Source organism: Genypterus blacodes, unplaced genomic scaffold (assembly GCF_046128005.1).
Source record: "Genypterus blacodes isolate CSIRO-AG114 ecotype Tasmania unplaced genomic scaffold, CSIRO-AGI_Gbla_v1 ptg000063l_1, whole genome shotgun sequence".
Taxonomy (NCBI): Eukaryota; Metazoa; Chordata; class Actinopteri; order Ophidiiformes; family Ophidiidae; genus Genypterus; species Genypterus blacodes.
In genome coordinates this window covers 31,335-54,196 of record NW_027466875.1, presented here as the reverse complement: position 1 = coordinate 54,196, position 22,862 = coordinate 31,335, and the positions used below count along the sequence as shown (strand labels likewise).

At 46.3% G+C, this 22,862-nt stretch overlaps 3 protein-coding genes across 4 annotated transcripts; all 3 read left to right on the top strand.

Annotated features, from left to right (window-relative positions):
• Positions 1–5,222: 5,222 nt before the first annotated feature.
• On the top strand, positions 5,223–8,210 carry ino80e (INO80 complex subunit E). Its single transcript, XM_076154857.1, has 8 exons — positions 5,223–5,300; positions 5,558–5,640; positions 5,737–5,807; positions 5,901–5,953; positions 6,035–6,116; positions 6,332–6,449; positions 6,777–6,875; positions 7,485–8,210. Exons 1-8 carry the CDS (start codon positions 5,273–5,275, stop codon positions 7,665–7,667), a joined length of 717 nt encoding a protein of 238 aa, XP_076010972.1. The 5' UTR covers positions 5,223–5,272; the 3' UTR covers positions 7,668–8,210.
• A 1,182-nt stretch (positions 8,211–9,392) lies between these two features.
• On the top strand, positions 9,393–12,951 carry LOC143004022 (uncharacterized). The gene is made up of 3 exons (XM_076154862.1): positions 9,393–10,049; positions 10,601–11,428; positions 12,028–12,951. The coding sequence occupies exons 1-3, from the start codon at positions 9,735–9,737 to the stop codon at positions 12,541–12,543; spliced, it is 1,659 nt and encodes a 552-aa protein (XP_076010977.1). The 5' UTR covers positions 9,393–9,734; the 3' UTR covers positions 12,544–12,951.
• Positions 12,952–13,357: 406 nt separating this feature from the next.
• On the top strand, positions 13,358–22,850 carry vars1 (valyl-tRNA synthetase 1). 2 transcript variants are annotated; one of them, XM_076154631.1, is made up of 29 exons: positions 13,358–13,455; positions 13,963–14,315; positions 14,470–14,613; positions 14,786–15,017; positions 15,118–15,233; positions 15,377–15,452; positions 15,614–15,714; positions 15,896–16,023; positions 16,143–16,307; positions 16,383–16,464; positions 16,553–16,672; positions 16,813–16,921; positions 17,028–17,207; positions 17,421–17,545; positions 17,672–17,775; positions 17,865–18,023; positions 18,209–18,299; positions 18,403–18,508; positions 18,816–18,886; positions 19,119–19,244; positions 19,334–19,438; positions 19,884–20,031; positions 20,401–20,528; positions 20,666–20,821; positions 21,234–21,458; positions 21,576–21,687; positions 21,881–22,056; positions 22,402–22,551; positions 22,644–22,850. In XM_076154631.1, the coding sequence occupies exons 2-29, from the start codon at positions 13,965–13,967 to the stop codon at positions 22,710–22,712; spliced, it is 3,855 nt and encodes a 1,284-aa protein (XP_076010746.1). In that variant the 5' UTR covers positions 13,358–13,455; positions 13,963–13,964; the 3' UTR covers positions 22,713–22,850. The 2 variants fall into 2 exon arrangements, with proteins under 2 accessions (XP_076010746.1, XP_076010745.1); XM_076154630.1 differs by having other exon boundaries at positions 13,361–13,455; positions 13,960–14,315.
• Positions 22,851–22,862: the final 12 nt, after the last annotated feature.

Here is a 22,862-nt window from a genome sequence, read left to right as displayed (position 1 = left end):
TTTTTCTTATATTGTATATTAGGTGGGTATTAACAGACTGGGGGGGAATAGTTTGCACATTTGATTGATCAGGCTGATGCCACTGACTGACCTAGAATGAGGATTTGTTGAACCCGGGTAACACTTAATATGGTGTACAACATGCTTTGAGACCTTGGAAGTAAGGAGAAATACTTACAGATGAGATGAGAGTTTGTCCTCCATTCCATGGAGTCCAGTCAGTGGCACAGTTCTGAGCGTGTGGATGGTTGACAAAAGCTTTGTCAGAGGCGACGCTGTGAGAAGAGTGAATGGTTTAACAGAATGTTGACTTCCGCGTCTGTTCAGTGACTAATATTGAAGGGGAGTGTGTGAAGATCTGACAGAGGCAGATGGAGCGTAGTAAGGAGGCCTTTGGTTTACACATTACAAGCATCTCGAAGACGAAGGAGTGTGGTGGGACTAGAGTCAGTATACGTAACTGGTGCCAGAGAGATGCCGCTTTGATACCCACACCGATAGAATCCACTACCACTGGCACTCCTTGCACTATGTGATCTGATCCTCTCTGTTTACTTCTGGCCTGGGTGTGATGTTCTCTCCGTACTCCCTTTTTGCACAACACTACATACAGATGTTTTGTAAAGAAAATGGTTTCTTTCTTTATTTCATGTCTAAATGAATACTAAGAATAAACAAGAGAATGTGACATCGGCTGCCATGTTGTCATTGTTTGTTTGTTTCACTTGCAGTGCAGGGGCGATTGAATTTGGTCAAATACTCTTACACGCGGGGTGTTTTTGTGTCCATTGCAGTCAGTTTCCTCACTCAGTGTCACCCTGAGTGTCATTTTATCACTCGGTCGACGCCCCGGGTCACACTAATCCTGCCGCCTGTTTCTCACGCAGAGCTTCAATAGCCAGGCCAGGACATGCCAGAGCAGGCAAAACAGATATTTATAAACTGTGATATCATAATGCTGCCACCTGTTGTGGATCCTTTACACACCAAACCATCAGCAAACACTACATTTGCCTCCGATTGCAGTGAAATAACTGTGAAAATACAGAGAAATCTAATTTTGGTTAAAGCAATGACTATATTCAATCTTAATCTATTGCAGTTTCATTAGAATTTTACCAAATTATTCCACCATCACAAACAGCGGAAAGACAATATAATCATGTTAACTCCGCGAACAATAAATCAAACACTTTTATTGCACTATTCATCTCCATCAGTGTTCAAGTCAGTAAGAACAGTTATCATAGCGACGGGCTAAAGATTTTAATCGGCGCCGCGTTCTTCCCGTCATCTGCGTCACATGGGTTGTAAAAAGGGAACAGACGAACCAGGACCGTTCCTATGTCAAAGGTGTACAGTGGTGCCATGGTAACGGCATTATAGAAAGACACCTCCTCCTTTTCACAGTCTAAAAACACTCCAATGCGGACCAGGCGGGCTGAGACGTTGATATCGGTGGGCGTTGGGTCGGTGCAGGCTTGGAGGACTCCTCCCTTCATGGCCAGAGTCCACAGACCGCTGGACGTGCCAGTGGTGTCCATCTCCCCTCTCTGGACATCTTCCCGTGCCAGGCCCATCCTCCAAGCCGTCTTCCCGCCCACCTCCACCTCCCAGTAGTGCCGCCCCGTGTTAAAGCCCTGGTGGCTCAGCACGCAGTAGTAGTAGTGGAACCGGCGCGGGTTGACCTGGCACTCCGTTGTGTCCTTGTCCTCTTCAAACCACACCGACGTGCAAGACTGGGTCAGGGACAGACTAGGATGGGCTGTCTCAGGGTCAAAGGTCACGGATGTAATATCTGTAGGCACATATTGGTTGTGTCACATTGTAGCTGTGGTTTTGTTTGAGTATCATCCAATGAGCTAGGCATAACAAATACAACAGTTAACTCAGAATGTCAGTTTATAATGAAGCGTCTCATCAGTGCTTATCCTCACTGACAGGCTTGTTAATTATGAGCCTATCAGAGCTTTTCCGCTGTCAGAGGCCTTTTACATTGTTGCAGAGGTTCAATCAAAGCTTGTTGATGCTGCTTTCATTTTTAATGTTCCTCGCTGCTGAACTACTTCTACTACTACAGATTACATTAGGTGTGCTGCAATGTGAATATATTTCATTATATAATCTAAAAATGTTGTCTGTTTTCTTTGAACTACTTTGTATTTCCCTGGGAATTAAATGTGCTATCCTAAACTTTTGCTGGCTTCCTTTCATACTTGGGTAGAGGCAGCTTTTCATGTGCTTCCAGATCCTGTACTGGATCGGCCCCACAAACTGGCCAGAGCGCACCTCCATCTCCACCTCTGCTGGGAGGATGACGTTGACCTGTGACCTGCTGGGACAGAGGGGACAGAGGGGACAGGAGGGAGAGTGGTCATAGGTTGGACTGGATGTGGTGGGTGATGTAATGTCAATGGTGTTGCAGAAATGGGAGGAAAAGGCAAACATGCATAGACGAAGATGAATGAGTTGGAGGGAACATAGTTAGTTTGTTAACCTGCCTTTTTATCAGATCTTGAATTTCCTGCAACGAAAAAATTGTTCGGTTAGACATTTTCTTGTCATTGAAAAACAGCATTTAGTGATGATGTCAAAACAAATGTTGTAGTTTAAACTCCAGTTAACTTAAGAGTTCCTTGCTGCCCATTCTTGTGTGCTGAGTAATATATTCCTGCACTTTTAAATGAGAAATTGATTTAGATTTAGAAAAGCAGGTAAGTAAAGTCAATGTCTATAATTGATGGACTTAGAGTTGCTTCTCAGCTTAGGTCACTTTGCTAAAAAGCTACAGAAGTCAGAACTAAATCATCTGCCAGCAACCTGCCCAGAATGTTTTATGGTCCAAACTATTCCCTCCCTCCTCCTCCTCTTTCCCCACTCACACATTAGCTCACCATAATTCCACATTTACAGCATTAAATCTATGCCATTCTGAAACGTAATGATGATTACATCCAACCATATCAAACGGGAATCCTAATGGATGTCTGATGTTTGCTAATGTCTTTGTTTTTGTCACAGAAAGCACATGTGGCTCACTCTGAGCAGCCTGGGACTGTCCTCCTCGGCCAGTTTGCTGTTCAGCACTGCGATCGCTCTCTCCAGGTCTCTGCCTTGCTCTGCTATTTTCCTCTCTCGCTCCTTCAGCTGCTTTATCTGTTTCACTCTTTCTTTCCTCAGTCTTTCCAGGTCCTTGCACTCCTCCTCCTCCAGGAAGAGATGGAGGTTCTGAAACTCAGCACTGATCTCCCTTTCCAGAGCATCAAAGCTGTTCTGAAAGGTCGAGGAGAAGATTAAATGTTCCGAAAATGTAATGTGTGGATATGACAATAACAGTTTTGTTGCATAAATTATCACTTATTGTGTTTGTATGAGAAGAATATATTTTGGAAAATAAGAATCATTCATAATGCAACAATACCTCAACTTGCACTGCATCTGAGTACGTCTCTCTCTCAGCCTCCCTGCACTCATCTACCCCATGCTTGATTCTTTTAATAGCCTGGACAAGCTTTTCCTGAAACACACACACACACACCCACACACACACACACACACACACACACACACACACACACACACACACACACACAGTACAGAGGGCACAAAGGTTGATACAAGATACACAGAGAGGAGGAATGGTACATTGTTTTTTTCTATGAAACACAAGCTGTTAATTAAAAACAATCATATTGTGAGAGAAAATCTGACAGAAAGTGGAAACTTTAAAATGTGAAACTTACCTTTTGATTTGAGAGAAGCTTGTTATTGCAGTTGTTGTTGGTGTCTTTAGTGTAATTGTTTGGGTACATTCCAATTTCTGATAACAGGACAAAAAAAGAAATAGAGAAGGATCTTGGGGAGTTGCAATTAGAGAGCGAGAGATTAAGAGGGAGAATGACATTTAGGAGGGAATGACAACAACAAGCACAGCAAACGACACTGATCAGACTAACAAGGACATACATCCGAGCAGAGAATTAATCAGGGAAAATACATTGACATGCACAGATCAGTATCCCCAGCCTGGTTCGAGAATATATGGATCCATTAAAAAGGTGACGAGAGTAACTAAGGGTGGGAGGGAGGCAGATGACTGTGGCAGCCAGGGGAGCGGGCTGACTCGCTGGCTGGCTGGGTGACTGGCTGCAGAGATTTATGGCAGTAGACATGCAGAAGAGTCTATTTCTGTCTGCCTATGTCTTTGGGAACAAAGGAGAATGTGGCAGTGGAGAGAAGCAGCCAGTCCAGCAGATATTATTTCATATGGGAGTTGATCTGCCCTGGAAGGGAGACAATGTTGTTTATATTTATAGGGACATTTATTAATATCAGAGGCTGTGAGAAGATCCTGTGCGGCATCAGAGAGCTGTTACACTGCTCGCTTTGGTAGTTAAATAAAGGATGCAGTTCTGTGCCCCACTGGGTTTCATCTTGTCAGTGTGGGGCGGGCACACTGTTTTGAAAAGAGTAGTCAGCATTTCTGCTCTCTTTCCTCTTCGGAGTCCTGTACCTGATCGGCAACATGCCTTCTCTCGTTCTCCTTTTTAACCTCTCTCTAAACTGTTCTGCATCATGCAGCATGGACACACCCAGACAGCCTCATTTGAAATTCGATAGGAGATAGCAAGTTTTCTGAAAAACTATCTGGGCTGGATTTGACAGAATGTGTTTAAAATGATGGACAGGTCATGGAAGATATTGTTCATGTGATGGAGTGGTGCTGATGAGAACCGCCCTGTGAGATTCTGTGTCCTTGAAATGGAATAGGGGAATGTGTCTTTAAGTAAACCAACCTCTTATAAACTATAAAGAGAGAGAGAGAGAGAGAGAGAGAGAGAGAGAGAGAGAGTGCAGAAGCAGTTTGCTCATCCCTGCCAGAGTTCCTCATCTATAATTCATGGTGCAGGGTGACTGTGCTGAACTGAGGTTGGGCTGCAAACTCTACACTACAATGCAGTAAGAGTGCTGGCACGTGTGTGTGTGTTTGTGTGTTTGTTGGGCAATGACTGGGACAGTGAATGGGGCAGTAAACACACCCTGGCCTGCTGTGTGATAAACACATAATAAAAGCTATTACTCGACTTTAAGTACATGAATGTATAAATGATATATTATATTCTTTTGACATGATCTATCTATCTATCTATCTATCTATCTATCTATCTATCTATCTATCTATCTATCTATCTAATCATATAACAATATTTGGAAGAGAAAGGACTGCTCTGCTGGGACGCATGAAAATGACGTCACGCAAGTAAACAAGAGCATGTCGCACAGACAGACTCAAGCTAAAGGTGTCAGCTGTTTGTCTTTGTTAATAAACGATGAATTGCAGAGATTATTGAAGCGATAATTCTATTATAATTCAGTTTGTGTGTGCGTGAAACTCGCAGCTGCACAGTTTCGGCGTAACTGCTAACTGCGTGCAGCTACAGTTGCGAGCTAACGTGATTAGCTTAGCTAGCTGACCTCCACTTTGTTTTGCTTTATCTCCTCCGTCTTAAACGTTTAACCTACAGAACTCCGGGTTTAATTATCTGTCACGTTTCAGACATGAACGGACAAGCGGACGTCGAAGTGGACTACAAACGGAAATACAAGAACCTCAAGAGAAAATTGAAATTTCTTGTTTATGTGAGTAAAGTTTTGTTCTTCCGGTTTGTTTGAATATGAAAGGTAAATGTTTGCGTCTCCCGCTGCAACAATGACGTTTTTCTGTCCTTTTTTTAGGAGCAGGAATGTTTTCAGGAGGAGCTGAGAAGAGCTCAGAGGAAGCTTCTGAAAGTGTCCAGAGACAAAAGGTGTGAATGTTTGTGTGTGTGTGTAAATGTTCTTAAGTTACACACCATCATGTTTCCTTGAGTAAATAACGCGGTATTTCCCGTGATTTCCAGCTTTCTCCTGGACAGACTGCTGCAGTATGAGAGGATCGACGAGGACTCATCTGGTAGCTACAATAATATAATAGGTTAAATGTTTATTTCTACAATAAAGCTGCGTATTACATTCTACTCATCTTGTATTGCAGATTCAGACGCCACAGCTTCTTCAGAGAACAGTGAAGCTGAAGGTCTGAGGGAGAGAGAACGAGAGCGAGAGGGAGCAAAGAAGTAAGTCTGCCTCTTTAATACACAAAACATAAAGTTATTCTCCTGTGCATCCTGTGAAACTAGTATTTAATCGGTCCTGCCTTAAGTCTGTTACCCTCTGTTGCCATAGCGATGTTGTCTGTGACATGCTTGTGGATAAAGTTGAACCGAACCACCGAGCATCTCTTTTTGAGTGTTTTTACACGTCTTATGTTAATTGTTTTGTTCCTTTCCAGACGGAGGAGCAGTCCCGGGGCGAGCATCCCCTCCTCGTCGTCCCCTCATCTGTCCCTGCTGTCCCGTCCTGCTGTAAACCCTCTACAGTCCTCTGGCTCTGGACCCTACCTCAACACCGTGAGTTCCTGTCTCCTCTTCCTCTTTCCAAGTACAGCCTGCATCAGTAGCATTGTTGCCTTGATCATCTTCTCATCAGCAACCATAATATTTGTTTTGATTTGACGTTACTTCTATAATTTGATAGCTTTGTCATTTTATTCACGTGTGTTTTTATCTCTTCCTGTGTTTTGTTTTGTCGCTGAAAATGTGTCCACTGTCTTTGCACTTCACATTCTTCTGTGTGTTTGTGTGTGTGTGTGTGTGTCTTGTCAATTGCCTCTGCTTGTGCGCATGTGTGTTTGTGTGGTCATTTGGCAAACTGGGGCCTGTGTGTGTGTTGGGCAGATGCCCTTCCCACCAGAGTATTTGGCTCCCCCAGCTGAACGAATGAAGAAAGAGAGAAAAACAAAGACTCCCAAAAACAAGAAAGAGACATCAGGGAAGGTGAGAGAGGAAGTGGGGAGAATTCACTTATGAACACACACAGTTCTCACACCTGGACCGCCATATTCACTGTTTACATGCTGTACACTCTACCAAGACATTATCTGTGTCAGCCATCATATTCCCATGTTCATCGTCTTTATAATCTGCTGTAATTGTACACACTATACACACTCATCATGTGTCCCCTCGTCACTGCTGTATCGTGGAATACAGCAAAGACGTTTCAGTGTCAGCATGCTGCAAACTGAACATTGCTCCATGTGCGGCGTCACAGTTGTGTTCTATAATTGGTCATCCTGTTTGTTCTTGGATAGTAAAATGGCTCACAAGTCCAGAAGTTCATCCAGGTGCAGATTTAAAAATGCAAATGTTTCCTTTTGTTGAGTACATTTAGAGGATTGTGCAGCCTGGGTGGAGGTTTGTGCTTAGTATTGAAACATAATGGCAATCTAGTAAACAGGCATTTTTCAATACAGTTATGTTAGAAAGCGAAATCATTTTCAGGTCATGTGACTTTTTTGTGCTTTGCCCTTGTTTCCTCCATTCTATAAACCATCTTCCTTCTCTCATTCTTAACATCTTTGCTTTATTCCGCGCTCTATTTAGGTGGTGGCTCCTATGACAGCTCCTCCCTCGTCCAGTGGCCCCTTCAGCTGGGTGCCCAGACAAATGCTTAGTGGAGATGCAGCTGAAGAGGAGGGGGATAGTGATGTGGACAGTGACAGAGGAGATGAAGACCGAGGAGAGGGAGACGAGGCTGAACTGGTCATTGATATCCCGAATGAGTGAGCCTGTGTGTTTGGATAAGGATGCAGGGGTTGTATATATATTTTGCGTGCATGTGTGTGTGTGAGAGAGAGAGTGTGAGTGAGTGAGAGAGAGAGAGAGAGTGTAAAAGAATGTGATTGTGTGTTTCTGTATACAGCCGCCCATTCCACAATTTCCAGAAGAGAGACCGGCTCCCCCATGTGGACTTTTTCTAAAATTGCAGCATCATTCCCAAAGCAATGTCCCAACAAGAAATGTGCTTCTCAAATATTCTGTGTGTAATTTTAAGCGGCGCCAAGCTCACAGTCTGTAAGCTCTTGAGAAACCTCCCCTGCAGTGTTTGGGTATTTTACCTCTGACACAGGTTCAGCTGCTGACTGATCATCTTTTTGTGGAGCAGTGCACTGTGACAATACCTGGGTGTGTCGGTCACACACACAATTATTCGGTCGCAGTATTCTGTCTAACCAGCACACCAGGCTTGTGAGGACACACACACACACACACACACACACACACACACACACACACTGTAGATCAATAAAACTTTGTCATTTCAAACTATTTTGATGTGGTTTTTCTAAAAGGATGCCAAAACTGAGTGTTAACGGATGTTTTTGTATTTGCACCCATAATGGGTTTGATTAAAATGCTATCATTTTGTTGACTAAGGGCTTTAAACTCCATGGATTATTGAGTTTGATCGATCGACTCTGTTGACAGCATGCTGCAGAGACACTTTTACACAAGTTGCTCACATTGTACAGTTTCTGATGACTTCAAAATTGCTATGCTGTCACTAATAATGTCCTGTATTCAGTGCCCCACCCTAAAGATCACACCCTAAAACTCATTCCAGAGCTAAATTCAGCCCTAGAGGTAAACCCTTGTGTGTGGATAGCTGTGTGAGTGTCAGACGTGTAGTGTAGTGTCAGACACTAGATTGACACACTGATTACTGCAGTAATCTGAGCACAAGCATCTAATTCTAACATTTGTTATTGCACACAGTTTACACAGTTTTAATGTTAAGAGTCCTCATACCACACTGTCTGAGGCCCAGGGGTAAGTTTGGCTCGCAACTCTTGAGCAATGCAGCTGGACTGGATTCCACCTCTCCCAGAGATCAGAAAGAGGGGGGAAAAAAGGTAGTTTGGTGTTCACTTTACCCACATGAACTTGGAGATAAGGTTATGAGATAAAATGCTAATTACTGTTATTCCTCGATTTGGATGTGACACTCCTTTGCCAGGTTCATGTCTCAACAGGCCTGTGGGTAATGTTTAGGAAGACAATCTGCAAACCCCAAACCATCAAAGGGATTGTGGGTTGTCTGAAAAAGTTGCATTCAAGACTCACTGCACTCTGGACAGGACAGTGACCCGTGCATTTGACATTGTCAGGATTAAGCTTTAATGAGGATTTCATGGAGAGTGATACTTAAAAAACATAGTTAAATTTAGTACTCTTTCACACGACTCTCCAGTGTGTGCAACGCTGCGAGATACAGACGTGTATCGTAGCAATTATACGTTGATACAGCCCAGTCAGGGTGCTCCAGGAAGCAAAATGAACAACTGAGCTTGTCAATCAAGTGACTAACTCATGTGGAACTGCATTGTTTGTAAATCCAGACTTACAGGTACAGATTGAAAGTTCTTATTGGCTGTGGGTTTGTCTTGTGTACCTAACAGCCAGCGGAATTAAAGGTGTAACCATAGAGAGCATGAGTGGGAGGGGTACAGCCAGAGGGTTGAGTCAGAGGGTGGAACTGACAGAGGGGGCGAAGTTGTCAGCAAAAGGGAAAGGAAGGAGTAAGCAAGATCGTGCCTGCAACACACACTGAGTCTCTGAGAGTACAGCTGACATTTAAAGAAGACAGACATGGTTGGAGATACAAAACTGAAGGGGAGACGAACAATCAAGTGAGGGAGGCGATAAACCATAACAAGAGCTGGCCTAACAGGGCCACCTTATCTTTTCCATCTAAATACGGAAACCTCTGGATAATTTATAAGCCTCTCCCTCTCGCTGGGTTTGTGTGTGGTTGCAAAGAGAGGGGGGGGGTTTGCTGAGCTCATCATCACCATGCTGTGTCCTGCTGCTGTCAGTGCAGCTGCTATGGCTGGATGGTTTCTGGCAGTGCTAGGCCTGGGCCTGTCTCTTCCAGCTGAGGACAACTCAGAGCCAGACTTTACCCTCTGCAGCCAGTGCTTCTACAGACAGATGCCTCCTCGGGGAGCCCCTGCACCGCCACTTCTGCGCCCCCTCTGCCACACGCTGCCCGGGGGACAGGCGCTTGCAAGTTTGTACAAACCGACCTGTGACACAGCTGTCTACTCTGCCTTTCATCTCGGCCATGGATGGACAGAGAGAGAGGGAGAGAAGGGGGCAGAGCTCGTGGTAAGGACGCATCTATAGTGCTGTTTGAATGGATCTGCCTTTCTATGATGGGCTTGTTAGTGTTACAGCAGATACATGTTTTAATGTTCATGCAGTTTCAATGTATTTCTACAATGCAATCAGTACACAATGAATCAACTCTGGTGACTGACCTCAAGTGCAAGGACATGCACTGTATTATTAGCAGCAAAATGTATTTGTGTTCAGAGTATAAGATACTTTAGAGATCACTTCTAAAACCGAGTGTGCACTCGAGGCTGAGGTACAAAGCTTTTACTCATCCATCTTGTGAATTTATTTGTTTTTCAATTTCAAAGTTGCAGTAACTTGTAACTGCAGCCAGATGGAGTAAAATGTACAATATCTTCCTCTGAAATATAACAGAGTGAGAAGTGAAGGTGCTATAAAACTGTACAGTGGCAGCACATAACTTCAAATCATTCTATATACTCTCACAATCAAGTTCTAAGATAGTTAAAATGCTTACATAGATTTATTATGAGCGCGTGTATCAATAATTTAACACAGTTGATTTTGTTTTCTATTTAAAGGAAGAAGATGCCATTAAAGTAGCAGTGCCAGCTCTCCTCAGGCCAGACGGAGGCCCGTCTCCCTTCCTCTCCTCTATGCAACACTGGGACTCAGTGGTCACAGCACTGGTACGGTCAAGCATTGCTCCTCAGTGTGGCACTTTAGAAGGAGATCTCTTCATTCTGACCGGGGCAGGAGGACTTGGAGCTCCAGGGGATGGAGGAGAGGAGTGCCAGGCAAAGCTGCTGTGGGCTGCAGTGTGTTGTGCTGTCCCAGAGGGAAAGGGTGACTTCACTGTGGCCCTAATCAGAGACACAGAAGAAGGGGAGAAGCAAGTGAGTGTGAAGGAGCTGGAGGAGATGTTAGGAGTGGCGGAGCTGTTCACTGAAGGATGTGGAGCGGTAAATGGGGCGGCAGTGGAGGTCATGGTGGGCCTTCACGGTGCAGACACAGGATCAAAAGAAACTGATTCAGATGCATCTCATCAGGAAGGAAATAAGAGAGAGGAAGAGGCCGGCTCAGAAGAAGAATCAGCTGCAGAGAGCCAAGAAAATCCAACTGCCGAAGCACAAGCGGCAAGTCTTGGTGCTCAGCCTGAGGAAGAACATGCTGAAACTTCAGAGACGGTGGCATCAGAGAGCAGCGGTGAAAAGCCAGATGGTGAGACACGTTCAGAGGCTGTCAGATCCGAAGCTGCTGAGTCCTCAGATGACTACACGGCTCCGACTACTTCAAAGACAGACGCAAACACCACCAGCACTCTGGTCTACATCCTCTCCAGCACCATGTCTCTCCTTAAAGCCCCACTGCACCCTCTGTTCTCCACCTTCACACGGTTACCTGGACAGGTGATGCCACTCAATGCACCATTTAGATTGATATGAAAAGAATGTAAGAGACACCTGCAAAAATCAATTCAATCTTGATGATGAACAACAATAATAATACATTACAGATGCATCACATCGATATTTTAACAGAACACGGCCTCCACTCAGATCAGTCACCACATTAGATGACTCTAAAATCACAGAGTTGTCAGTTTAATGCAGACATTTTCTTTTATTTCATTTTTCTTATTATATGTTGACATTGAAATGAACCAGAGTTATAATAATATCGATTTAAATCCACCGCCCCAGGCCTGATGCCAAAAAGACGCCCTGAAATGGAATACAATTAGTTATTAGAGAAACATAATAAAAGGGCCTGGAGAAATGGGCTCTGACATGTTTATCTGCATCATAAAATCGAATAAAATTGGGTTTTTATGGACGGCTACAGATCAGTTTGCTAATTTTGCGAGTGCTCAGTTTTCATCCCTTTATTCTTGTCTGCTCCTCCCGCAGACTGGAATGGGGAGTGACGGTTGGTTACACTCCCTCCGGCCTGTCTGTGGCGTCATTGGTAACACACAAAGTGACGCTATTGTCTTATTTTGATGCAGGTTGGCTACGTTCTTCAGGAGCATCTTGGAGTTCTGTCTGCACTGCCCGGAGATACCTTCTCTCTGTTCCATCTGCTGACCTCCGACCTCTTGTCAGGGTTGGGCACGACTGCGGACATGGTGCTGGGTGTTGGGGGGAGTTGCTTCTCCTGTGCCTACTACTGCACTTCCTGCATGGTGGGCGCCCTGCTGGACAGCTGCCTCACCGGTGTCACCGGAATGGGCACCCTGGCCGGGGACACATTGGGAATTTTTGGTGATGCACTGGACAATACTTGGTGGGTGACGAGGATTTTTGGGGGAAGGCTGTGGGAGCAGAGTGAAGGCTATGTGGGCACAGTGATGTCAGAGATGGGGGGTCAGGTAACAGCTGTAGGTGGAGGGTTTGGGAGGCTGGTGTGGCGAGGTGGAAGTGGAATGGGTAGTACAGTTATGAAGGTAGGAGGTTTCATACGGTGGGTTTTAGAGATATCGATTAGTGCAGTGAGAGACCCAAACAAGCTGGAGTCTGACTGAGGGGCAGCCTCTAGGTTCCAGGATGGGGGCCATCAGGATCAAAGTTTTGTAAGCTTTCTCCAATTTTCGGTTTCAGCACATGGGAATATAAAGGGGAACAGTTTGATAGATACTACTGAAATTATATGCAAGTCTTGCTACAGAAGGATTGCCACATTTTAATTTGAACTGAATGGATTAGTTCCATACGTTCCAATACGGTCTACATTTCTCTGTGGCAATCAGGCTGTTTAATGAAATCTGCTGTATTTGAGAGCTGAGATAAGCGAACAAACTGTGATGTAAAAACACTGTGCACAAGGCTTTGGGGGATCAATATGCAAAACAGCTGTTGTATAATACCTATTATAATAGATGTTTGCTTCTGTTTATTGATTAAAAGTGAATGCCGACTTATTCTACCATTTACTCCTCTGTTTGTGTGATAAAATATGTGGTGTTCTACAGGGAACCTATGAAGACAAAAGTGGTAGTTTGAAAAATGTATATGAATAGACATTACATACAGAATCACTAAGAAATAAGACAGAGGCAAAAAAACTAATAAATATAAAGAGATACAGCATATAGGGACATGTACAGACAGATGACAGCTAACTGTATAGACATCATACAGTACATCATTATCATCGTCATTATTATTATTATTATTATTATTATTATTATTATTATTATTATTATTATTATTATTATTATTATTATTATTATTATAAAGCATCCGAACAAACACAAATGTGCGCCACAATTCAAGTAGTAAACCTATTATTATTTAGACACTTCCTGTTTGTGGCGGAAGTAGTGGATCAGACCCGGAACACGCGTGTGCTCTCCTCTCTCATTGCGTCAGACGTCGCCAAGCTTTCATGTGGCTCTGCTAACTTACGCTGACGTCTCTTTCTGCTCCATTGAAAGGTACGAGTCGCGTTATACACTCATTTTCTAATACAAACACACGAGTTTTATGCATATTGATTTTTAGAGAGACTTCATAATAACGACCATTCATACACACAGGGAACAAAGCTCGCCGCGCAGTTAGAGTTAAACTTGTTTTAAGTTGCATGTTTAGCTCAAAGCTAGCTCGCCGGGTTAGAGTGACTTCTCGACATCTTGGCTTATTTGACAGGTGGGAGTGAGCGGCTTTGAAGATAGTTAAGGGCAGAGCTAACCAGCTAACACGGATAACTATCATCAACTACGTTTAGTTTAGGTTTAAACCAGTATTTGATGCCTGAAACACACTATTGAGCTGTTTGTTTACATTTAAGCGTAGATGCGATAAAAGACAGTCCAACAAACTCTCTCCCTCTGGCTTTAATATCATGGCAGGCGTGCTTCTGTAGTGAAAGCACTCATGGACAGTAATAAGAATATCTATGAATAATGTATATACACTCTATCCTTCTCTGTCTCCAGCAGGGATGGCGTCTCTCTACGTGTCCCCTCACCCTGATGATTTCAGGAGCCTTCTTCCTCTTATAGCAGCAGAGTTCTGCCCATCCACCCGTCCCCAGATCATCAATGAAGACCCTCCTCCGTCCCTGAATGCCCGCCGGCCAGCCTTGGCTCTGCCCGCGGGGGAGGGCGAGGCGGTCCTGAGCGGTGCCAGTGCCGTGTCCTGGTACCTGGCCTGTCAGGGGACGAAGGCCGGAGTGGACGCTAAGCAACAGAGCCAGGTGTGGCAGTGGCTCAGCTTTGCAGACAATGAGGTCACCCCAGTGTCCTGTGCGGTGGTCTTCCCACTGATGGGGGTGATGGGAATGGACAAGAAGGTGAGGAGACAAGGAGAATCTCCACACGCATGTTTATCTTAGATTGTCACTTCAGAATAATTGAAATGTGTTGTTTTGTCTTAAGTCTTCCTTCAGTGATCTTTCTTTCACCTTGTCAAGTTTCATTCTCTCTTGACTTTCTGTTTGTTTTCAGCTCCAGCAGAGTTCTCGTGCAGAGCTGTTGCGTGTTCTGAAGGTTCTAGACCAGGCGCTAGAACCCAGAACCTTCCTGGTGGGAGAGAGCGTCACGCTGGCTGACATGGCTGTTGTTACATCCGTCCTTCTGCCTTTCAAATATGTACGTACGCTGCAGAACACCTTGTTGATCGACCTGTTTGTCCACTTTGGATGTGATTTCAGTCAGTGCGACTTCACTGCTGTGAACCCTCTGGCGTGTACGCAGCTCTTCTGACCGTGCTTGAACTCAGACACTCTCATTTCAATCCTTCTTTCATTTATTTTCTTCTCAGGCTTTGGAGCCACCGGACAGGAAGGTGCTGACCAATGTTACCAGGTGGTTCACGACCTGCGTCAACCAGCCACAGTTCCTCAAGGTGCTGGGGAAGTTCAGCCTGTGTGAGAAGATGGGACCCGTTACACCCAAGACAAACACTGCCGCTAATGCCACCGCTGCTGATGCCACCGCTGCTGATGCCACCGCTGCTGATGCCACCGCTGCTGCAGATCCTGCCACCGCTAACGGTACATGGATGCAGTTGCTGATCAATATTTGGCTTTTAATGTCAGTATGAGGGCGCAGGTGCAGTGTTATTGATTGTTTGCTTGTTGGTCTCTCATTCAGGCCCACCAAAGACTGAAGCACAACTGAAGAAGGAGGCTAAGAAGAGAGAGAAGCTGGAGAAGTTTCAGCAGAAGAAGGACATGGAGCAGAAGAAAAAGCAGCAGCCACAGACGGAGGTATGGAAGTAGATGTCAACAACCAGGATATGTTGTTTCTGTTGTCGGAGCAGCGCTGTTAAAAATAACATTCATTTAGTTTTGCTTTCGTTCTTATACTTCTGGATAGGGACACTTATTCACTCTGTTGTTCTTTCTGTTAGAAAAAAGCCAAACCTGAGAAGAAGGAGTTAGGAGTGATCACCTACGACGTCTCCACTTCACCTGGGGAGAAAAAAGGTGATTTATCTGTTTGTGTTGTTAATGTCCTTCCTTATACTCGTTCCTTTTCCAGCTTTGAGTCCACCGTCTCTCTCTCTCTCTCTCTCTCTCTCTCTCTCTCTCTCTCTCTCTCTCTCTCCCCCCCCCCCCCCCTCTCTCTCTCTCTCCTCTGGTTTCAGATGTGGTCTGTCCCCTTCCTGACTCGTACAGTCCTCAGTATGTGGAGGCTGCCTGGTATCCATGGTGGGAGAAGCAGGGATTCTTCAAGCCTGAGTATGGGGTGAGGTTCTCTTTCTTTAATGGGACCATTTGTGTAGCTTATTGTAAACATACAGAAGGGAAGAGAAGAGAACAAGAGAGAAGGAAGAGAAGGTTGCAGTGAAGGGAGTAAGGATGTGTCTGTGTCAGTAACATTTCCACTGGTGCTGTAATTCATCGTCTCTCTCCATCATATTTTCCAGAGGAAGAGTATCAGTGAGTCAAACCCTCGTGGCGTGTTTATGATGTGTATCCCTCCACCCAACGTGACCGGATCCCTTCACCTGGGCCACGCCCTCACCAACGCCATTCAGGATAGTCTGACCAGATGGTAACCGCCGCAACCACACACACTCACACTCACACTCTCAGTGAGGTCATTTCTCACTCACTCCCAAGTTCTGTCCGCTCCTCTAAATGTCGGCGTGTCTCTTAACTCTGTGCTCGCAGGCACAGGATGCGAGGAGAGACGACCCTGTGGAACCCGGGCTGTGACCACGCCGGCATCGCCACCCAGGTGGTGGTGGAGAAGAAGCTGATGAGAGAGAGGGGCATGAGCCGCCATGACCTGGGCAGAGAGAAGTTCATCCAGGAGGTCTGGAAGTGGAAAAACGAGTGAGTGCAGGAAAGGAAACATGGGACAAACCTCAAATGGAGATACAACCCTAACTTAACTCTTTGCATTTAAAGGAAAGGGGACCGCATCTACCACCAGCTGAAGAAGCTGGGCTCTACTCTGGACTGGGACAGAGCCTGCTTCACCATGGACCCTGTGAGCAGCTCATGTCTATGAACTCCTGATGTTATATCTCTTGATGACAGCCTTCACCCTCATGGCGCTTTGACATTTCTCCCTCCAGAAACTCTCCTACTCCGTCCAAGAGGCCTTCATCCGCATGCACGAGGAGGGAGTCATCTACAGGAGCAAGAGGCTGGTCAACTGGTCCTGCACCCTCAACTCTGCCATCTCTGACATAGAGGCAAGGGCTCATGAATGAAGTGGCTTGTTAGTGCTCATTAAAATGATTACAAAGTGTTTCATGTAGCCCGCTGAGACACGGCACTGAGCCTCTTCAGTCCTTATGGAGTGGTCTTTACTCACTCTGCTGCTTCTTCTCAGGTGGATAAGAAGGAGCTGACAGGCAGGACTCTGCTGCCTGTGCCGGGCTACAAGGAGAAAGTAGAGTTTGGAGTGTTGGTGTCTTTCGCTTATAAGATAGATGGATCAGGTAACAGGAGTTCACGCTGGATAGTTTTGAGCGAAGACGCCTCCAGGCCCCTGAGGTGATGCTTCCTCCACATGTTCACCGCCTCTTCTCTCTCTCTCTCTCTCAGACGAGGAGGTGACCGTGGCCACTACTCGTATAGAGACCATGCTGGGAGACACGGCTGTAGCTGTCCACCCCACTGACCCCAGGTACCAGCATCTGAAGGGCAAAACCGCGCTGCACCCCTTCTGCGACCGCAAGATGCCCATAGTCTTTGATGACTTTGTGGACACGAGCTTTGGAACAGGTAGGCGACGGCTCCAGGGGAAGAGAGTAAGTCGGCGTACGTGGGTAAGCCAGAACACTTCTCTCATTACGATCTCTCTCTCTTCTCTTCTCTTCTCTTCTCTTCTCTTCTCTTCTCTTCTCTTCTCTTCTCTTCTCTTCTCTTCTCTTCTCTTCTCTTCTCTTCTCTTCTCTTCTCTTCTCTTCTCTCTCTCTCTCTGCCTCGCATGTTCAGGCGCTGTGAAGATCACTCCGGCTCACGACCCTAATGACTACGACGTTGGCGTCCGGCACAACCTGGCCTTCATCAACATCCTGGATGAAAACGGCCTCCTCATCAACGTGCCGCCTCCGTTCTTGGTACGGCTCATTTGTCGGCGTTCCCCTGCACTCTGACAGAAAGAGTCAGGGTTCGTCATTATCTCCTCTGTTAAAGGAGTTTTCTTTCTTTCTCTTTCATTTTCAACACCTCTCTCCGGCCCACAGGGTATGAAACGCTTCGAGGCCAGGAAAGCAGTGCTGCAGGCTCTGAAGGACAGAGGACAATTCAAAGAGATCAAAGACAACCCTATGGTGGTCCCAGTGTGCAGGTGAGTCGCGGCGACGAGTTCATTACGCCGTCGCTCTTCTCCCCTTCGCCGCCTTGTTAAAGCTTTGACGTGCATCCGCCCCCCCTCAGTCGTTCCAAGGACATCGTGGAGCCGCTGCTGAAGCCGCAGTGGTACGTGAGCTGTGCCGACATGGGCAAGCAGGCCGCAGACGCCGTCAGAGAGGGACAGCTTAAGATCATCCCTGACCACCACCTCAAGACCTGGTTCAATTGGATGGACAACATCAGGTAACTCCAGATGTTTCTTAGCGTTGTTGAAGTCTCTTTATTCCTGCCTCCTGAACAAAGAGCTCAGCAGAGATGGCAACATGTGATGATGTTGTTAGAGATGTTTCATGATGGCTTTTATCCTGCCCTACTCGGCTGTGTGAAATTGTATCTGTCCCTCACCTGTCTGTCCTGCGTCCTCTCAGGGACTGGTGCATCTCTCGCCAGCTGTGGTGGGGTCACCAGATTCCTGCCTACTTCATCACCGTGGACGATCCCTCTGCGAAGCCCGGAGAGGTAAGAAAGAGGCTTCATTGGCCTCCATCAGGGCGGCACGTAAAAGCTCTTTGCCCGCTCTGTCTGTCTTGTTTTCTCTTATCGCTCCTCTGTGGCGTTGCAGGACATGGACGGTCATTACTGGGTGAGTGGAAGATCAGAGGAGGAAGCCAGAGAGAAGGCAGCCAAGCGCTTCAACGTGTCTGCAGACAAAATCGCCCTCAGACAAGGTGAGATAGATGGAGCAGCGACTCGTTCAGGAGTTGCATTAGTGCGGTTTCTGCCTCTGTCAGCTTCTGCACTGCCTTTATTTCTCTGTGTGGCGTTCAAGCAGAGCTGTACGACCGCGTCTGTCAGGGAAACCACAGTGGTTTGCATCACCGAGAGTTGGCGGAGGTCTGAGCTCTAATGAGTTCCCCCTCTAGCTGTAAATGTTGTTCTAATCGTTAAATGTTTTATCACCAGACGGATTCATCACATGCCATTAATTCTGTTCCCCCCTCGCTCAGACCCGATCGCTTTCTTTCTGTCTTTCAGACGAGGACGTCCTGGACACTTGGTTCTCATCCGGTATTTTCCCGTTCTCCATCTTTGGGTGGCCAAATGAGGCAAGTCGCAGAGCTCCACGGCGACTGTAGAGCTGTAGAGATTGTTGGTATCGTTCATAGATGTGTGGATATCGGCTGTATTAGGAATTTGTTAGGTGTTATTTCCAGATTTTTACCCATAATCCGTTCAGTCTGAGTGAACGTTATCCTTTTACTCATTATACTGAAGAGGTTTTTGGCCATGTGACTTTCATAGTGTCATGAATAACACACGAGCTGTCTGTGTCTTCAGACTCAGGACCTGAACGTGTTCTACCCCGGCACCTTGCTGGAGACGGGCCATGACATCCTGTTCTTCTGGGTGGCTCGTATGGTGATGATGGGCCTCAAACTGACCGGCAAGCTGCCATTCAAAGAGGTGAGACACGAGCACACACCCCCCCCACCCCCTCTCCCAGGATGCATCAGTGTATGTGGACAGGACTAAGCGATGGCTCCTTCTCACAGGTGTATCTGCACGCTGTGGTGAGAGACGCCCACGGACGGAAAATGAGCAAATCTCTGGGAAACGTCATCGACCCTCTGGATGTCATCACAGGGATCTCGCTGGAGGTAAAGGCTAATCACACTTTGATGCATATTCAAGTACTCGCACACACATGCAGCGCTTTTCCTCCTCCCCCCTCTGGTCTCTTATACACGGCCACCGCTTGCTCACAGCTCCCCTGAGGCCCGTATTCTTATGTAAGCTTTATTAAGCACCTTTTTCTGCTTCCGGCAAGCTTTTATTGAGCCCATCAATCTCCTCGCCAGTCGTGAGGAAGCTGCTCAGTCAGACGAGGCAGACTTGCCCTCTAGAGGGCACTGAAGGACTTACAGTAAACGGAACATTTCCCCCAGAGTTTTCATTCTAAGGTTGATGTTCTGTCCATAATTAAAAAGGCTGGAATTGATTGTAATCATTAAGATATAAGCTTGTTTATTACATCTTTTTATCTTTCATTGGCTTCCATCCTTCCTCCCTCCTCGCCTTCCCCGCCCTTCCCCCATCCTCTAGGGTCTTCATGCCCAGTTGAAGGACAGTAACTTGGATCCGGTGGAGGCGGAGAAGGCCATGCAGGGCCAGAAGTCTGACTACCCCAGTGGCATCCCAGAGTGCGGCACAGACGCTCTCCGCTTTGCCCTGTGCGCCTACACCAGCCAAGGTGACCTGCACTACATCTCTCGCTCTCTCGCTCTCTCTGTCTCTCGCTCTCTCTGTCTCTGTCTCTCTCTGTCTCTGTCTCTCTCTGTCTCTCCCTCCCTTGTTCATCCACGGCCAGCAGCATTGAAGCATTGAAGAAAATGCTTCTGTTGACTTCAGAAAACTGTTTTTCTGTGTCTGTGTGTGTAAATGGATGTGATGTACGTGTAATCACCGAGGTTACGCAGCCTCACTGTAAAGAGAACATTGCGTTAATGTTCTACAAAGCGGGACACACTAACACTTAAATCCTTTCAGTTTAGAAATATTTAAATTTATACAGAAATGTGCCAATGAATAAAATATGCAAATTTCCCCGTTTGTCTCCCAGGCAGGGACATCAACCTGGATGTCAACCGTATCCTTGGTTACCGTCACTTCTGCAACAAATTGTGGAATGCTGTGAAGTTCTCTATGAAGACACTGGGAGACAACTTTGTCCCCTCAGAGAACGCCCAGGTAACAGCAGAGACAAAGACAGAACTGCATGTAGATTTATAATCCATACTTTGATTGATCCAGCCTCACACACTTGCGTCTTACTGTTTCTAATCTTCGACTTAACCCTTTCCTTACCCTCCTTTCCACGCTGCCAGCTGTGTGGCGAGGAGAGCGTGGTGGACAGGTGGATCCTGTCCAGGCTGAGTGCAGCCGTGGGTCTCTGTGACGGCGGCTTCAAGGCCTACGACTTCCCCGCCATCACCACCGCCATCTACAACTTCTGGCTCTATGAGCTCTGCGACGTCTACCTGGTAAGAACCTGCCGCCCAAGGTGCTTTAGATATATACTTTGTTATGTTGAGGAAGCATGTGAGCAGCTGATGGGGTGAACCTGATCTGTACAGAAACACGGTGAAGAAAATGTAATAACCCTGTTAGGATTGAGAGGAAGAGAAGAAAGTTAATAATTAAAGATAAAATGACATTATAAAATAACAATGTGGCAAACACAAGGACTTCATTATGTCAAAGTAATTAAAAACACTGCCAGTTTGTTCTGTTTTCTAATTGGCTCATGTAGAATCGGTGTAAAGTTTAGTATGAAGTTCATGTTTTTGCAGAGGAAGCAAACCTGCAGCGTCAATGTTTTTTTTTAATATGTACCGTGTATAAATATAGATTCCGTTCTCACACTTTGCCTCCCTCCCACTCCTCGTCCTCCAGGAGAGTGTGAAACCAGTTTTCAGCAAAGCAGAGGAAGACGCCGGCAGCCAGAGGCGAGCCGCCGTGTGCAGACAGACGCTTTACACGTGTCTGGACGTCGGCCTCCGACTCCTGTCTCCCGTGATGCCCTTCGTCACCGAGGAGCTCTACCAGAGGTTGCCACGGCGACAGCCGCAGCACGACCCCCCCAGCGTCTCTGTCACGCCTTATCCGGAGTCCGAAGAGGTGAGATGACGAAAAACTTGCTGAATGGAAGTGAAGTGGGCACCGTTACAGTCGGTTTTGGTGATACTTTGCTTCTTTTTTTTTGAAGAAGAACTAAATTTGTGCGATTTGTTGTAGTTCTGCTGGCACAGTGAGGAGGTCGACCGCGACATGGAGTTTGCAATGGCTGTGGTCAAGACGATCCGCTCGCTCAGGGCCGACTACAACCTGACCAAGACCCGCGCCGACTGTAAGAAGACACACACACACACACACACACACACACACACACACACACACACACACACACACACACACACACACACACACACACACACACACACACACACACACACACACACACACACGGTCCTATGTGCAGACAAATGTCCTGTGCTCCGAGTTTGATTAACTAAACTTCACCATGCCTGTTTCCCTCCCAGGCTTCCTCCAGTGTATAGACCAGGCCACCGTGTCCCTGGTGCAGAAGTGCAGTCTGCAGATTCAGACCTTGTCGTACTCTCAGGCCGTCATCCCCCTGACGGCAAACGAGCCCGTCCCAGCCGGCTGCGCTGTGGCCATCGCCTCTGACAGATGTACCGTCAACCTGATGCTCAAGGTGAGGGACGCTAACCTGGGCCCTTCTGCCCGGCTTCATTTCCCGGGTGCTTTTCACTCCTTTAGCCGCTTGATCCTGGGAAATTTGCCACACACCACTAAGAGACTGTTGAAAGTGGATTCGGAAATTGTCAGCGAGGTGATGTTTTGTACACAACCTGTCAGGTACCAACAGCAAGCAAACACCATGGGAGCTCATTTTCTAGCTCTGCTTTAACTTTCATTTGCTCCACTTTGATTTAGTTCCATTTCCATTTCTCCTTCCTAAAATGCCAAGATCATAATTTATGCCTCTCCAGTCGCCACGTCTTGACATTCTTTCCCTTCACCTTGTTTGATGCTCCAGGGTCTCATTGATGTGGAGAAGGAGGTCGCCAAGCTAATGACAAAGAAAGGAGACTTGGAGAAACAGATGGAGAAACTGAGAGAGAAGATTGCAAAGAGCGACTACAAGGAGAAGGTGCCGGTGAAGGTGCAGGAGCAGGACGCCGAGAAGGTGAGGACAGAAATCCCACTTTCAGGTTTACCTTTAGGCGTTAGACACATGAATGCATATACGACAGGCTAAATCAATCATTCTCTCCACAGCAACGGCAGAGCCAGGTTGAACTTGAAAAAGTAAACGAAGCAATGGACAACTTCAGGAAAATGATGTAACCTCTTCTCTCATCATCATGTAAAGCAGCGTTTCGTATTTTCCATTTGTTTTTCATGTCAGGGAATTAATTGTCACATTCATTTTCCAAATCAATTATGGTATGGAAGGGATTGAATAAAGCTCTTGCGATAGACGCTCGTATTGTTCTA